The sequence below is a fragment of the Carettochelys insculpta genome, chromosome 1 (assembly GCF_033958435.1).
Source record: "Carettochelys insculpta isolate YL-2023 chromosome 1, ASM3395843v1, whole genome shotgun sequence".
Classification (NCBI taxonomy): Eukaryota; Metazoa; Chordata; order Testudines; family Carettochelyidae; genus Carettochelys; species Carettochelys insculpta.
This window is the reverse complement of record NC_134137.1, coordinates 8869348-8886399: the sequence shown is the minus strand read 5'-3', so window position 1 is coordinate 8886399 and position 17052 is coordinate 8869348. Positions and strand designations below refer to the sequence as shown.

At 44.7% G+C, this 17052-nt stretch overlaps 2 protein-coding genes across 2 annotated transcripts; both read left to right on the top strand.

Moving 5' to 3' along the window:
• Window positions 1-1365: 1365 nt before the first annotated feature.
• Window positions 1366-2301, top strand: LOC142003059 (olfactory receptor 51G2-like). The gene has a single exon (XM_074979714.1). It carries the CDS (start codon window positions 1366-1368, stop codon window positions 2299-2301), a length of 936 nt encoding a protein of 311 aa, XP_074835815.1.
• Window positions 2302-11087: 8786 nt separating this feature from the next.
• On the top strand, window positions 11088-12023 carry LOC142003052 (olfactory receptor 51G2-like). The gene has a single exon (XM_074979702.1). The coding sequence runs from the start codon at window positions 11088-11090 to the stop codon at window positions 12021-12023; it is 936 nt and encodes a 311-aa protein (XP_074835803.1).
• The last annotated feature ends 5029 nt before the right edge of the window (window positions 12024-17052 follow it).

Below are 17052 nucleotides of genomic sequence, written 5' to 3'. Positions count from 1 at the left end.
TGAGGTGGAATCCCACATTACTCCCACCCTCTGACGGCGTAGGTTGACTCTGCTTACCCAGAAAGTCCAAGTGAGTTCAGAAGCTGTGGTTCTTCCATTTGCGACTCTGGGAGGAGCTGAGAGAGGAGTGAGCAGCCTTATTTTTTCAACCAAAATACTATCCAATTGGACAATAGGAATACAGTGAAATACGGGCAAATGAGTGTTTTCAGAAAATAGTTTGTACTCCTCTCCCCAGCTGTGCCTGTGCCTGTCACACTGAAGACTTCTCAGTAATAGTTGGCAATGAAGTTTCATGAGTCTGCTGAAGTGGGTCTTACCCACAGAAGATCATTACAGGTTGAAGCTCTTTCATCTGGCACTGTCAGCACCTGATTGGTGACAGACAAGAGAATTTGCCAGACGATGGGAGGTCAGTATTTTCTAGTACAAGACTGATGGCTGGAAATAACCTTTATAGGACCACAGGAAACTTGGCCAAACCCATGATAAGTCATCATCTGGCTAACTAAAATCATGTCAGAGGATGGAGTTTGCCCGACTGCTTGTAGTTGTTGGATTTTTTTTGTTTGTTTGTTTGTTTGGTTGGGGTTTTTTTGCATTTTTTTCCTGAAACTACAGATTAACACTCCTACCCCTCTGAGACTAGGTATGGAGAGGAAATAGAACCCCATTCAGATCAAATGCAGACATGGAATATGGAGTCCTACCATGACAGTCAACCTGGCCTTGAGAATTTATCCATATGTTTCAAGGATGCAATAGAATAATCTGTATTCTTAAGTCAGGAAAAGTTAAAAATGCATATATAATAAGGCAATTAAACATGTTTATAAATAGCCTCAGTTCTGAATAGAGAAACACAGTTACCATTTGCACCACACACACACAATACTGTGGGACACACTCAGATGTAGAGAATCAGAAAGATGGTGGTGGTAAAATTACTACTGCCAAAAAATCCATACAGAAAGGGAGTAGTGTGTAGAAATACTGCCGAAAGATATCAATGAATCCAAGAGCTTAGTAGGATGCACAAAAGGATGGTATATTTACACGGGTAACAAAAATCCTAATTAAAAAAAAGAAAAACCAAGAAGGGTTCTAAACCCTTTTGGTTTATACCACAATATAAGGCTTACTCGTGTTTGTCAGGGGAAAACTCTCCATTGGATCAGGTTATCTCAGAGCTGCCTTTAGCAGGGCTTCTTCCACCATCTTTTCTTTCAGTCCAAGAAAGACTATTGTTAACTTCCAAACCTGAACTCATAGCAGAATGAATTTCCTCTAAATGTCTTCTGGTCTCCTGTATTTTTTCCTTTCAGGAGGGAAAGTTCAAAACTCCTTAGACCTGTCCAGTACGTTATGTCTGCTCTCAATGGTACGAAATTCAGTTCTGCATTGTTCCTTCTCACTGGGATACCTGGAATTGAAGACGTCCATCTCTGGATTTCTATCCTCTTCTGTTTAACATATGTTATTTCAATAGTAGGAAATTCAGTCATTCTGTTCGTCATCAAAGAAGATACAAGCCTTCATGAGCCCATGTACATTTTTCTATCCATGTTGGCCATCACAGACATTGGCTTATTGATAGCCACCATGCCAACGATACTGGGCATATACATATTTAACTGCAGGGAGATCAGCTTCAATGCCTGTTTTGCCCAGCTATTTTTCATCCACTTCCTTCAATGCACCGAATCCTCTCTGCTCTTGCTGATGGCCTTTGACCGCTATATTGCAGTCTGTAACCCTCTGAGATATGCCTCTATCTTAACCCTGCCAAGAGTAACCAATATGGGCCTGTTGTGTGTACTAAGGGGGGTGGCCATGATACTCCCACTTCCACTTCTCCTGAAACGGTACCAGTACTGTCGAACGGGTGTCCTCTCCCATTCCTACTGCCTCCACCAGGATGTCATGAAGACAGCTTGTTCAGACATCACAGTCAACAGTATCTATGGCTTGATTGCTAAACTCCTAACAATGGGGTTAGACTCACTGCTCATCCTTCTTTCTTATGTGATGCTCCTCAGTACGGTGATCAGCGTTGTGTCCCGCACAGAGTGCATGAAGGCTCTGAACACTTGTGTATCCCATCTCTGTGCAGTCCTGATTTTTTACACGCCAGAGATTGGCTTGACCGTGATATTCAGATTTGTGAAGAACTACTCTCCCATGCTTAGTGTTCTCCTGGGCTACATGTCCGTTCTTCTTCCACCCCTGATGAACCCAATTGTGTACAGTGTGAAAAGCAAACACCTTCGAGCAAGAGTCATCAGGGTGTTCATCAAGTAAAGGGACAGTTTATCACCCATCTCCAGAAATAGTGACACTGAAGACAAAAATCTTTGACCATGACCACTTACTTCATCCTGGACCCTTCTGAGACAACATGAGCTCCTGATATCCATTCTGCAAAGAGATACTCACACTGGGTCTAATGCCAGGAGGAAGGGAAAGGGTCTAGTGATGGAGGAATGTGTAGTGGGGAATAGAGACCGAGCCAGGCAGCAGCATTTCTGAAGAGATGATGTTCACAGAGGGCCATGGTGGAGGGGGGATGCTGGTGCCTAAAAAGATGTATTGGTGGCTCCTCCTGCTTCAGAATTTCTGTTGATACAGTCAGTAAAAGGAAGGGATGCGGATGTAGTTTCTCTTTACACCTGGTCTCATACTCTCCTGTCTCACATTCAGCATACACGGGGCATGGAGGAAGTTGCAGGGCTGTTCTGCAGGTGCAGTCCTGACCCAGGTGAAGGTTTTCTGTGGGTGCTGCATGGTCCATCAACACTGTACCTGTTGTGGACAGGAGCCATTCAAGGGGCACAGATAATCACCCTTCCCCTTCACCCTCAGCCACGTGGTTGTGACTGAGTCAAGCCAGTGGTATGAGTGATGGTGGATGCCAGGAGAAGCCATTCAGATTGATAGTTCTGCACACAGCACACCACTCCCCACTGAAGCAGAGTAGAGCTGTGGGTGATTATGGGGCTGACACACAGGATTCCTGGAAAGAAGTATAGATCAAGAGTCCCTCCACCACCCTCCGTGTGTGTTACCTCATCTGCATGGAATAGGGTGGAAACTGTCCTCACCGTCCCCCACCCCCCAAGACCATCTCTAGTTCCTTTCCCCACTCAGCTGATTCGCAGCAGTGTATTCACCTTTTCAAAAGGCAAAAGCGGGACCCACGCACAAGCCCCGTCCTCTTGGTAAACTCCAGCTCAGTCTTTGTGTCCCCCCTTGAGTCCCCACCCTCTGGTCCTGTCTTCCCCTGAGGTCCCTTCCTGTGTCTCATCCCTTCCTCCAAGACCTCATCCCTTGCTCCTACTTTTTATTTGGGTCTCTGCCACTCTCCAGGTCAGACGCTGGAGCCAGGCTGTAGTGATTGTCCCCAGATTTACTCTGAGGTGCCCTAGACCATCAGTCTGAGCGGAGCACTGACTGGAGGACCTGAGTCTGTGTCCCCACCTCAAGGATTCAGCCCCAGGGAAGGTGGAGATTCTGGCTCCCCACAGTGTCCTTGTGTCCCTTAGTAGTTTTCACTGAAGCTCAGCTCGGATGTCACCAGAGGCAGCAGAGTCTTAAGGGTCCTGGAAGGGCACAGGGAAAGGCCTAGTGAAATAGCATGGTGCAGAAGGTGAGGCATTAGTGGAAGAGATGGATAGAAGCTGTTCCTCCTTATTGGTCTCTGAGGCACCCAGGGAGGCAAGCCTGTCTGAGAGTCCTGCAGACCAGGAGCTGCCTAGATAAGCACCTTCCAGCCAGATCCTGTGTGATAGATTTGGACTTTTACAATACAGTAAACCCTTGAGTTCTACATGGGTTGCATTCCTGCATTCATTGCTCAAGATGATCCAGTCTTTCCACGAAGACATGAGAGGAACTGTCCAATACGATGGCATATTATCAGATGCTTTCAGCGTCAGGAGCGGCGTCAAACTAGGATGTGTCCTTGCTTCGACACTGTTTGGGATCTTCTTCGCACTCCTTCTTAGACACGCCTTTGGATCTTCAACAGAGGGCATCTTTTTGCACACATGATCTGACGGGAAACTGTTTAATCTTGCAAGGCTGAAAGCTAAATCTAAGGTGCGGGAAGTCCTCATCAGAGAGATGCTGTTTGCAGATGACGCTGCTGTCATGTCACACAAAGAAGACCAGCTTCAGAAGCTGCTGGATTGGTTCTCCAAAGCATACAACGACTTTGGGCTCTCCATTAGCCTAAAGAAGACAAATGTACTTGCTCAGGACGTTGCTGTTTCTCCATCAATCAGCATTGACAACTATACGTTAGAGGTCGTCCACGAGTTCATTTACCTCGGGTCCACCATCACTGACACCCTGTCGTTGGACACTGAGCTAAATAGGAGGATCCGTAAAGCAGCCACAACTCTGTCCAGACTCAGCGAGAGAGTGTGGAATAACAACAAGCTGTACACTCACACCAAAGTGCAAGTCTACAGAGCCTGCATCCTCAGCACCCTCCTTTACGGCAGTGAGACTTGGACCCTGTACGCCTGCCAAGAAAAGAGGCTGAACGTCTTCCACTTACGCTGTCTCAGGAGCATCCTTGGAATATAGTGGAAGGACAGAGTGACCAACACCGCTGTCCTTGAGCAAGCTGGAATCCCAACTATGCACACCCTCCTCAGGCAGCGGCGGCTCCGCTGGCTTGGCCACGTCCGCAGGATGAATGATGGAAGGATCCCAAAAGACATCCTGTATGGTGAGCTAGCCTCTGGCAAATGACCTCCTGGACACCCCCAGCTGCACTACAGAGATATTTGCAAGAGAGACCTCAAGGAAGCAGACATCAAGCCAGACAGCTGGGAGGAGCTGGCAGATGATCGCAGCGGATGGAGGCAGGAACTATACAAGGGCCTTCAGAAGGGTGAGTTGAGGATCAGACAGCTAGCAAAGGAGAAGTGAGCCCACAGAAAGCACAGCAAGGACCTGCCAGACACCCATTACATATGCAACAGATGCAGCAAAGACTGTCACTCTCATGTTGGTCTTCACAGTCACAGCCGACGCTGCAAATGAGGATGCCAAACGGAACTACGAAGGGCGCGTTCCATGGTCTACATAGACTGAAGGATGCTACTAGGACTACTAGGGAATTCCTGCAGCCCCATATAACTCAATTTTTTGTGCAAGCTGGGGGGAGACAGGAACCAGGCTGCAGTTAATCACCCTGGATTCGCAGGAGCCAGGAAACTGACCAGACAACCAGGGCTGGTCAGTTTCCTGTCTCCCAGAGTGGTAGGGAGCTGAGAACCAGCCTGCAGCCTGGTTCTTGCCTCCCTGTTACTTGCGGGACCCAGGAAACTGACCAGCAGTGTGTTAGCTCCCAGCTTTCCTCCCCTTGCAGAGCTGGAAAACTGACCTGGGGAGCAGTCTTGGTCAGTTTCCTGGCTCCAACCAGTGGAGTGGTGCTGGGAACCAGAGGCAGCCTGGCTCCCAGCTCCCCTCCACTCCTTGGAAGGGATTTCCACCACACTCATTGGAAGCAGCACAGTGAGGGCTGTAAGGGGGAAACATTGAACCCTGGGGGTGCATGTGGCTCCTAGAGTACACCAGACATGTCCCCCATGAAGAGAAATGATTTCCATTAAGGTTTCCCTTCCGGCTCTTCGCATGACTCACATGAGCTCAGAAGTAGTAACCATTAAGTGTGGTGTGAAATGTTTTATTGGATGAAGGCCTTGCTTGAGAGCTCTTTGCCTCATTCTACAAGTCTCTGCCCCTCTTCCATAGTGTGTCTCTTTTCAAATACCCGTAACAAACCACCCAGTGTTTTACTTTCCTTTGTGTTTGCAAAGTAGTCACTTGCGTCGGGGTGGGGGGAGTGTTTGTTTGCTGGCTGTGTGTCCTTAGAGCTTGTTTTGACTGTTGTGTGTTTACAGTACGAATCAAATGAAGTGTTGACATCCCAGAGATTCTATATAAGCGTGAGTGACTGCCTTTTACTCTGCACTGGCAGACAACAATTATATCAATATTTGTGAGGACAGCATAACTTATGCTTGGCCGCATGCGTCATTTTCTGAGAACGACTTTCCATGAAGTAGTCACACATTATGGCAGGAGGAAGTCATTAAATTTGGCACCTGGAGCGCATATATATGTTTGTGCTTTTACTTAATGACTGTAGTTTTATTTATATTGCTGTTTTCAAGATGCCATATTTTGTGGGTGTCTCCTAGCTGAATTTGTTACAAAGGGTCGTTTCCATGCGTGGAGCCTTGTAAAATCTCCTTTCTCTGGTCTGCACCCTGGGTTTGTCATGCAGGAAAGGGGACTCCAACAGAGAAAGCTGATCCTTTATTATTATTTATGTAATTAATTAATTTCAATAGGATATCGGCTGCGACAGCATCATTGTTACAATACAGCAGTGCCCAGGGCAACCATGCCATTAATTATAAGGTCACAAATCATACTTACAAGGCCAGATTCCCAGAAGGGAGCCTGCAGCAGGTCTGGTGCTACAGTCCACTCTTTTAGTATCATCCTCCATCCCCTGTGATTTGGCCTCCTGCAATTTGCCATTGACCATGACAGGGTTAACGCTGGTGCACGTGAAGCCAAGCAGCTGAGGGTCTCTGATGACCAAGCGGCCCCAAAGGGAATGTGCCAGCATGCTTCATAAAGGCAGTTTCATCCCTCTCTGAACAACACTGCCCGCTCACCATGCAACCTCTTTGATGTCTCCTTGTGCTTCAGTGTTTCCCCTTCCAGCAGGACTTGGGTATGTTGGTAGGTTTCACTGTCTTTAAAATGCAAAGTGGAGGGGAAAGTCTACAAGCTGTTTCCTTTTGCAGATGTTTAGGCAGTGGCAGAGGATTCATCTGACCACTTGGGGTGACTCAGTGATGGGTCTGGAGGCCAGGTAGCTTGGGAATCCCTCCTCACATCTGCCAAAGGTCCTCAGTGAGATATTCAAGGTACAAGAAAATCTCATGTTCAAATGGAGCTCGAAGTGTAAAAGCCCAGAGCCCTGAGTTAGGATGTCTAAGGGGATCACATTTATCCAATATGCAGTGTCCTCCAGCCCTGAGGATGCAGAGGGCTGCATGAGAGCAGAAACCACAGAACATCAGTGAGTAGGTTCCAAAACCTCTCAGGTTTGTTTGCTCATGGAAATTTAATCAAGAAATGCATTTTCAAATGTGTTATTCTGTGGTTCAATTGAGAAGTCCGTAACTAAGAGGTACAATGTTCTCTGCTGACAGTTACAATAGGCCATATTTAGCTGAGGGCTCCAGCATTTCTGCCCTACATACCCCTCAGAGTTACACGTCTACCAGCATCTCTGCCCCTTTCTGATTTCCCAGTGGGAAATGTCAGATCTCGTACTCTGTCCCCTCATGGTGTGGAATCCCACGATGCTCCCATCCTCAGATTGGGCCCTGGGCTACACCATGCTGTACGTTGGCTGTTGCTGCCCAGAAACTAAGTGAGTTCGGCAGCCGTGCTCCTGCCAATTGTGAGCATGTGTGAAGTGGTGAGAGGAGCAACCAAACCACCTTCTTCAGCAGAAATACTATTTAATCAAACAATAGGAATAAAGTGTAACACAGGTGAATTAGAGGGTTTTCAAACAACTGGCTGTACGTTTCTGACCCCGGCTCTACCACTCTTATAGAGACCCAGGAAGGCCAAGATCCTTCAGACTTCCCCATCAGCGTCTGTGCCTGTCAGTCTGCAAAGCTTCTCAGCCACAGCTGCCTCACCTCTGCACAGACTCCTAGCCCTGGCAGAACAAGCCTTGTAATGTGGCTAGAGCCCAGAAATAGGCTCTTCCCAGGTTGTAGCTCCAGTGTGGTCTCTCAACCTACATGAAGTTCTCATAGAGAGATGGCTTTTCTTGACCTGTTTTTTTTTCATCCCTTCCTGGTTGTTTTGCAGCCTCCTTTAAATTAAGAAGAGCCAGATGGGTTTCATTTAATATAACCAAAACCTGGGTTTAACACACACATTAATTATGACAAGTCCTGTGGCACCTTATAGACTAAAAGACATTTTGGAGCATAAGCTTTCTTGGGCAAAGACCTGCTTCTTCAGATGCGGGTTTTTGCCGACGAAAGCTTATGCTCTAAAATATCTATTAGTCTATGAGGTATCGCAGGACTTCTTGTTGTTTTTGAAGATACAGATTAACTTGGCTACCACTCTAATACTTGTCACCACATTAATTATGGCAGCTCAACTCCATTTCTGTCCCAACCCCATTCATGGGTTCTATGTATTTTAAGAATACAGGATTCTTAAAGAGTAGGCATTGCAAGACTCTACTCTTGTGCGAAATGAAACTGCATTTTGATGGATTTTCATTCCCTTGACTGAAATTCACTGCCTATAAACCCTCATTGTGCCTGAATAACAGATTTTGGGGCCATTATGTGCAGAACGGAACGTTAGGAGAACTAGTCAGCTATCAAACAGAGGACGTAGGAGCTACTACACTGTGGTTTGCTGACAAGCGATTGATTGAGGGCTAAGATGCTGCCGTCTTTTCAGGTTCAGAAGAAATCAGAATGTCACAGGTTATATTTTTGACTCCCGTTCTAATCTGTGAAATCATATTGGAAGATGAGAGAGAGAGGAAAGAATGGATTCATATGTGTTTTAAAGTACAGCAGGAGCAAATACTATGTCAAAACTTTCATTGTAATAAGGCTATTACAAACCAAATTTTCATGACTTATATGCTATGCCAACAGTAGAGTATTTGAAATCTCTCCAGACAGAAGTGGTAACTTTACTGCTTAATGGCTTTTGTTTAGAAATTTCTTTACATATACCCCACATGCTGATTGAAATGTATTTCTCCTATTAACGCAACTCACTGAACATCTCTTGTCTGATACTTTCTCCTCGTAATTGAGAAGAAGCTTTTTGTCATGATTACTTTCAGGGTCATGAACGCAATCCCTCTTCAATACCTTTACCAAACTTTCCAAAAAGGTATGAGAGAACAGAATTACTGGACTAAGTTTCAGAAAAGAACAGAGTTGAGGGGCTCAAGTGGGTGTGTGACAGTGGTTGTGTGTAATTTACACCCATCACCTGTTACGCGGGCACAATTGAAGTAATTTGCACAGTGCACTAGATATTACTGAAAAACTTGTTTACACTTTCACTTATTTGTGACGCCAACTCCGACCGTGTGCAAATGAAGAAACTGTCTTTATTTTCTTCTGTCATGCCATATATATACCGATCCTTGCATGGGGATAGGATGTGGGTTCTCTGAGGATTAAGGGAAGTCTGTAGCAAGACCACACTGGATTCACTCAGCACAGGCTAGGCAAAGGATTTCAGCTTCTGTTAGAGGGAAATATGATTGCCAGAGTATATCACTGAAAGAACTATGTAAGAAAAAGTTAAAAGAGCCCCATTACAATCAAATGTAGACATGGAAAGACAGAATAATGCTACTGAAGTAAACCTGGCCTTAACAATTTATTCAGGTGTTTCAAGGATGCCATTACATAATTTGTATTCTCAGGGCAATTGAACACATTTATAAAAAGCTGCAATTGTGGACAGAGAAATAAAATGAGCATTTTCACCATTTTCTCTCTCTCACTCTGTCTGTCGTGTGCAAATATAAACACAATCAAAACAAAAAGCAGTTAAGTAGCACTTTAAAGACTAGCAAAATAGTTTATTAGGTGAGCTTTTGTGGGACAGACCCACTTCTTCAGACCATAGCTAGACCAGAACAGACTCAATATTTAAGGCAGAGAGCATATAAACACATATGTTCATAAATATGATGTAGTACATCACACTCAGATGTGGAATAGTAACAGAGAGTAAGCCGTGCTAGTCTATACACTATCAAAACAAAAAGCAGTCAAGTAGCACTTTAAAGACTAGCAAAATAGTTTATTAGGTGAGCTTTCGTGGGACAGACCCACTTCTTCAGACCATAGCCAGACCAGAACAGACTCAATATTTAAGACACAGAGAACCAAAAACAGTAAGCAAGGAGCACAAATCAGAAAAAGATAATCAAGGTGAGCAAAGTGGAGGGGTGGGGGGGAAGATCAAGAATTAGATTGAGTTAAGTATGCAGACGAGCCCCTATAGTGACTCAGAAAGTTCACATCACGATTTAAACCATGTGTTAATGTTCCAAATTTGAATATAAATGTATTTTATATATATTGAATATAAATATTTATATATTTGTATATATATATATATTCATATTTGTATGTTTATATGTAGTGAATATAAATGTATCCTTTGTAGAAAGGGAAGCAGACGAATTGACATTTATATTCAAATTCGGAACACTAACAAATGGTTTAAATCGGGATGTGAACTTTCTGAGTCACTATAGGGGCTCGTCTGCATACTTAACTCAATCTAATTCTTGATCTTCCCCCCACCCCTCCACTCTCTGATTTGCTCACCTTGATTATCTTTTTCTGATTTGTCCTCCTTGCTTACTGTTTTTGGTTCTCTGTGCCTTAAATATTGAGTCTGGTCTGGTCTGGCTATTAAAGTGCTACTTGACTGCTTTTTGTTCAGACGTGGAGAATCAGAAGAAATGTCTGAGGGAAAATCACAATCGTAAAACCACCCAGCAAATGAGCAGTCTGTGGAACTTCCATCAGAAGATATCCATGGAACCTAGAGATTTGCAGGATTTCCAAATATATTACAAATAAAAAAAATTCTTGGAAGGACTCACTTTTCTTGGTTTGCACCACAATATATGCCTAACTAGTGGTCATCAGGAGAAGCTATCACTTGGAGCAGGTTATCTTACAGCCGCCTGTTGCAGGCCTTCTTTCACCTTCCTCTGAAACATATAGAATTTGCACTGCATGCTGGGCTAGATGGACCACAGGTCACACTGGGTCCAACAGTGCTTATATTCGCATCCAGGGTTTAAATTCAAGACTAAGGGTTGTTGTTGACTTATTTTTTTTTAAATCCTCCTGGTGATTCTAGACTTTCACTGAGAGCACAAAAATGTTTCACCAAATCCCATTCTCTCCTGTTCCTTTTCTTTTCAGGAAGAAAAATTCAAATCTCTTGTACCTTCCTTCTTCTTTATGTCAGCTATCAACGACACCAAATTCAGTTCTACAGTGTTCCTTCTCACTGGGATACCTGGGCTGGAAGAGGTTCATCTTTGGATTTCTATTCCCTTCTGCTTAATGTATGTTATTTCACTTGTAGGAAATTCATTCCTTTTGTCTATCATCAAAACAGACACGAGCCTTCATGAGCCCATGTACATTTTTCTATTCATGTTGGCCATCACAGACATTGGCTTATCAATAGCCACCATGCCAACAATACTGGGCATATATTTGTTTAACTCTAGGGAGATTTGCCTCAATGCCTGTTTTGCCCAGCTGTTCTTCATCCACTTTCTTCAATGCACTGAATCCTCTCTGCTCTTGCTGATGGCCTTTGACCGCTATATTGCAATTTGTGACCCTCTGAGATATACTTCCATCTTAACCCTGCCAAGAGTAACTAAAATGGGGTTGCTTTGTGTACTAAGGGGGGTAGCCATAATACTCCCACTCCCACTTCTCCTGAAACAGTTCCATTACTGTCGGGCCAGTGTCCTCTCCCATTCCTACTGCCTGAACCAGGACGTCATGAAGACAGCTTGCTCAGACATCACAGTCAACAGTATATATGGCTTGATTGCTAAACTCCTAACAATGGGTTTGGACTCATTGCTCATCTTCCTTTCTTATGTGATGATCCTCAAAACAGTGCTCAGCATTTTGTCTCCCACTGAGTGCAGGAAGGCTCTGAACACCTGTGTCTCTCACCTCTGTGCAGTCCTGATATTCTACACACCAGAGATTGGCTTGTCTGTGATACACAGGTTTGTGAAGGGTTCTTCACCCTTGCTTAGCATTCTCCTGGGCTACATGTCCATTCTGCTCCCACCCCTGATGAACCCGGTTGTGTACAGTGTGAAAAGCAAACACCTTCGAGCCAGAGTCATCAGGGTGTTCATTAAATGAAGAGTCAGTTTATCACCCATCTCCAGCTTTGGCGTCACCTGCTGTTGTGTTGGGTGTTAACAAGTCTGGCAGAGGTTAGGACGAAGGGCTAAAGATACAGCAGTTACCACCACTACCAGACTGTACCCTGGGTGCAACAACCTCTAACAGTAGTATGTGGTACTCAGTTTACCAGTTTCACTGGTAATACCTAGGCAGTGCAGGGAGCTTACTAATCAACACAGGAACCTGAGTAGCACACACTGGCTGCGTCTACACGTGCACGCTACTTCGAAGTAGCGGCAGTAACTTCGAAATAGCGCCCGTCACGTCTACATGTGTTGGGCGCTATTTCGAAGTTGAAATCGACGTTAGGCGGCAAGACGTCGAAGTCGCTAACCCCATGAGCGGATGGGAATAGCGCCCTACTTCGACGTTCAACATCGAAGTAGGGACGTGTAGACGATCCGCGTCCCGCAACATCGAAATAGCGGGGTCCTCCATGGCGGCCATCAGCTGGGGGGTTGAGAGATACTCTCTCTCCAGCCCTTGCGGGGCTCTGTGGTCACCGTGGGCAGCAGCCCTTAGCCCAGGGCTTCTGGCTGCTGCTGCTGCTGCTGCAGCTGGGGGTCCGTGCTGCATATACAGGGTCTGCAACTAGTTGTTGGCTCTGTGTATCTTGCACTGTTTAATGAAAGTGTGTCTGGGAGGGGCCCTTTAAGGGAGCGACTTGCTGTTGAGTCCGCCCCGTGACCCTGTCTGCAGCTGTGCCTGGCTCCCTTATTTCGATGTGTGCTACTTTGGTGTGTAGACGTTCCCTCGCTGTGCCTATTTCGATGTTGGGCTGAGCAACGTCGAAGTTGAACATCGACGTTGCCAGCCCTGGAGGACGTGTAGACGTTATTCATCGAAATAGCCTATTTCGATATCGCAACATCGAAATAAGCTATTTCGAAGTTGGGTGCACGTGTAGACGTAGCCAGGAAGGAATAATCTGTTTCACACATACAGAATGGGAAAAGACTGACTAGGAAGGAGTACAGCAGAAAGGGATTTAGGGGTTCTAGTAGATCACAAGTTAAATATGAGTCAACTGTGTGATGCTGTTGCAAAAAAAGCAAACATGATTCTGGGATGCATTAGCAGGTGTGCTGTGAACAAGACACGAGAAATCATTCTTCCGCTCTACTCTGCACTGGTTAGGCCTCAGCTGGAATATTGTGTCCAGTTCTGGGCACCCCAATTCAAGAAAGATGTGCAGAAATTAGAGAAGGTCCAGAGAAGAGCAACTAGAATGATAAAAGGTCTGGAGAACATGACTTATGAAGAAACACTGAAAGAATTGGGCTTGTTTAGCTTGGAAAAGAGAAGATTGAGGGGGGACATGGTAGCGGTTTTCAGATATCTTAAAGGGTGTCATAAGGAGGAGGGAGAAAACTTGTTCTTCTCGGCCTCTGAGGAGAGAACAAGAGGCAATGGACTTAAGCTGCAGCAAGGGAAGTTTAGGTTGGACATTAGGAAAAAGTTCCTAACTGTCAGGGTGGTCAAGTACTGGAATAAGTTGCCAACGGAGGTTGTGGAATCTCCCTCGCTGGAGATATTTAAGAACAGATTAGATAGATGTCTATCAGGGATGGTGTAGATAGTGGTCGGTCCTGCCGTCGGGGCAGGGGACTGGACTCGATGGCCTCTCGAGGCCCCTTCCAGTCCTAGTGTTCTATGATTCTATGATTCCATTCAGAAAATTTACCATTTATTCCTACCCTTTCACTATGTCTACACTACCACAAAATTTCAAAATGGCTGTGCAAATTTGCATGGCCATTTCAAAGTTTTGGGCTAGTGTAGACACATCCTTTGTTTCCTGTCTTTTAACGAGGTCTCAGTCCAAGAAATGATCTTCCCTCTTATCCCATGATAATCTAATTTACACAAAAGCCTTTGGTGAGGGACTTTGTCAAAGGCTTTCTGGAAATCTAAGTATACTATGTGCACTGGATTCCCCTTGTCTGCATGTTTGTTAACCCCTTCAAGGAATTCCAATAGATTAGTAAGGCACGATTTCCCTTTACAGAAACCATGTTGACTTTTGCCCAACAAGCTACATTCTTCTATGTTTTTGACAACTAAATTCTTTAGTATTGTTTCAACTAATTTGCCCACTACTGACATCAGACTTGCTATATTTTAGCTAGTTTCTAAGTCAGAAGAGAACCTTCATTACTGGCCCCTGATGCATTACTTCTCTTAAGAGCTTTTCATGAGGGATCTTGTCAAATGCTTCCTTAAAGTCCAGCCGCACCATATCCCCTGGATGAGCTTTGCCCACATTCTGCTGACTTCTCAAATTATTCCAATAGATTGGTGAGGCAGGATTTCCCTTTGCAATGACATGCTGACTTTTCCACAGCAAATTGGAGGTGTGGATTCACATCCCACACTTGTTTTAGGGAGAGGGATAGCTCAGTGGTTTGAGCATTGGCTGTGTAATCCCAGGGCTTTGAGCTCAAACCTTGAGGGGGTCTGGGACAAATGCGGAGAAAAAAAGACATGTTAAGGATGACCATATAGATCCTGTTCTGAGAGCAGAGGATTTGACTTGATGACCTCTGAAGGTCCCTTCCAGCTCTATGGGAGAGATATATATCTTTGTGTATTTGTCTGATAGATCTGTTCTTTACTCTAGCGCCAACCAATTTACTGAAGGTAGGATGACTGCACTGTAAGATGCAGGATCCCCTCTGGAGCATTTCTTCAAAAATCAGCATCACATTAGCTGTTTCCTGGCCATCTTGCATACAGATGGAAATAGCTAGTAGGTTTCACACCATGTTTAGTAGTACTGCAATATCATATTTGAGTTCCTTCAGAACCATTTGCTGAATACCACCAGGTCTGGGTGACTTTCACTTGCTAGTTGATCTGTTTATTCTAAAATCTTTGTGACAAGTTGTCATACCCAGGGTGCAGTCTTGAATCCAGGGGAACCCTGTAGTTTTCCCATTCTAAAGTTGGGCTGGTATCTCTTACATTGTTCTGCTGGTGACACAGCCAGCCTCTGCAAGCCCTGTCATCAACCAATATGATAACTGGGGGAGTTGTACAACCAGCTGAACTACCAGAGTACTTTACCTCAGCCAGTCAATGACAAACAGGGGGCAATAGCCAATGTCCCAGTTCCCCACCTCTGCACTGTTGTTGGAGTGTAATCCCAGAATTATACTGTCTTCCACTGCTCAGGTGTTTGTACAGTGTAGGATCCTGAATATGGGATGTTCTCCCCTTAACGTGGGACAGATATGCAGCACCCTTTGTACACAGAATTGAGACTTTCTCCTAAAACATCACTCAACAAATGGTAGTAAAGTTAAGCATAAAACCAGTTTATTAACTAAACGGATGTATTTAAGTGACTGTGACAGCAAAGAGATCAAAACCCATTATGCAGAAAATACACATAGCTGCAAATGAATTCTAACCTACTGTATATCTTGATTTGTGATGATCAGTTTCTCACCCTGACTGATTATACAAGGAGTGCAGGCTTGAAAGCCCTCTAGCTTGGGACTAGAATTTCCGCTAGTTCAGTTTTTGTTCCTTGGGAGTTTCCAGGAAATCTTTTCTATGAGAAGTGAGGCCACATGGTGATGACAATCCCTCCCTGATATGGGTTTTCCATAGGGCATGAGCCTTTTGTTTCAAGCCAAGTTCTTCAGTCAGGTTGTGAAAAGATACAGCAACCAAAGTGGAGTTCAATGTCATGTAAGATGGTCACAGGCCTTGCTGAGTCAGAGCAGCCATCACTCATAGGCTGGCTCTAGTGTCCACAGAAGGCCGAAACTCTCCCATGCTCTTTGCTGATGACCCCTCCCCCCCACCCCCACCACTGTCTAGCTTCACCATCATTGTATCTGAAAGGCTAATGATGGGTGTCACTCAGGGTAAGCACATTGGAAATAGAGATTCACACTCAATATCCATAACATCAGGTACACAAATGATAGAAGCACAAAAATAGGATATTCATATTCATCAAATCATAGCTTCATCAATGACACCTCAGAAGAGATGCCTTCTACCATAATTACATCTTCATACTCTCATGAACATCACCTTCCTCATCATCACCTTCCTCATCATCTCCTTCCCATCATCACCTGTGGCCATTATTCTGGACCTTCCCAAGAGTGCATTGCTCTACACCTACTCTGGGATGCCACTTCTAGAATGTTTTGCCCTGACATTGCCATGTCTCATTCATATTTCATAGGGGTTTCTCCCTGGTTTCTAAGTCCTCTGCTTACCAGACTTAGGTGTCCTTTTTTCTAGATCAGTGCATTTATGATTGCACCCCACTACTATATATGTCATTTCAATGCCATCATACTTTTCCAGTCAGATTTTTCATCAAAACTCTTTCAGAAACCTGGGTTTATTCATGTTCTGTGGCTGGCTGATGTCATTATGGACAAAATTCACCCCTACACTTTATTTCTATTTCCCCCAAACTTACAAGTTTCCTTCACCTATCTAGGCCTCAAACCTCTTATTAAATGCTGAAGCCAATTGCTTACACGACACAAGGTTGCAGCTACCATGCCTTACCACTGAATATAATAATGCAGAATATGATGCAAAGCAGTAAACATAACAGAGGGGAGATGGCCAGCTATTCCACACAAGATCCCAGGCCCAGAAGGTACCACTGTGATAACCTAGTCAAACCCTTTATACAACACAGGCAAAAGACATGCCCCAAGATGACTTCCTGGGTAATGTTGTTAGAACAACTTTCTGCCTTGATTTAACAACTGTCAGGGCTAGAAGACTTACACAGTCTTGGATAAAAGTTTCTCAAGAGGTTAATTGTCCTCTTTTCTAAAAAACACACCTAAATTCCAGTCTGAATGTGTCTGCCTGCAGCTTCCAGCCACTGAATCCTGCTTTAACTTTCTCAACTCAAGAAGAGTTGAGAGTTCTCAGCTGAAGAGCCAACTGGTAAGAGTTCCCTCTCCATGCCATGGCACTGCTCACAGAGGCTGTGGATGCA

Coding starts and splice junctions, on each gene's coding strand:
- LOC142003052 (XM_074979702.1), top strand. CDS start 11,088: ATGTCAGCTATCAACGACACCAAATTCAGTTCTACAGTGTTCCTTCTC.
- LOC142003059 (XM_074979714.1), top strand. CDS start 1,366: ATGTCTGCTCTCAATGGTACGAAATTCAGTTCTGCATTGTTCCTTCTC.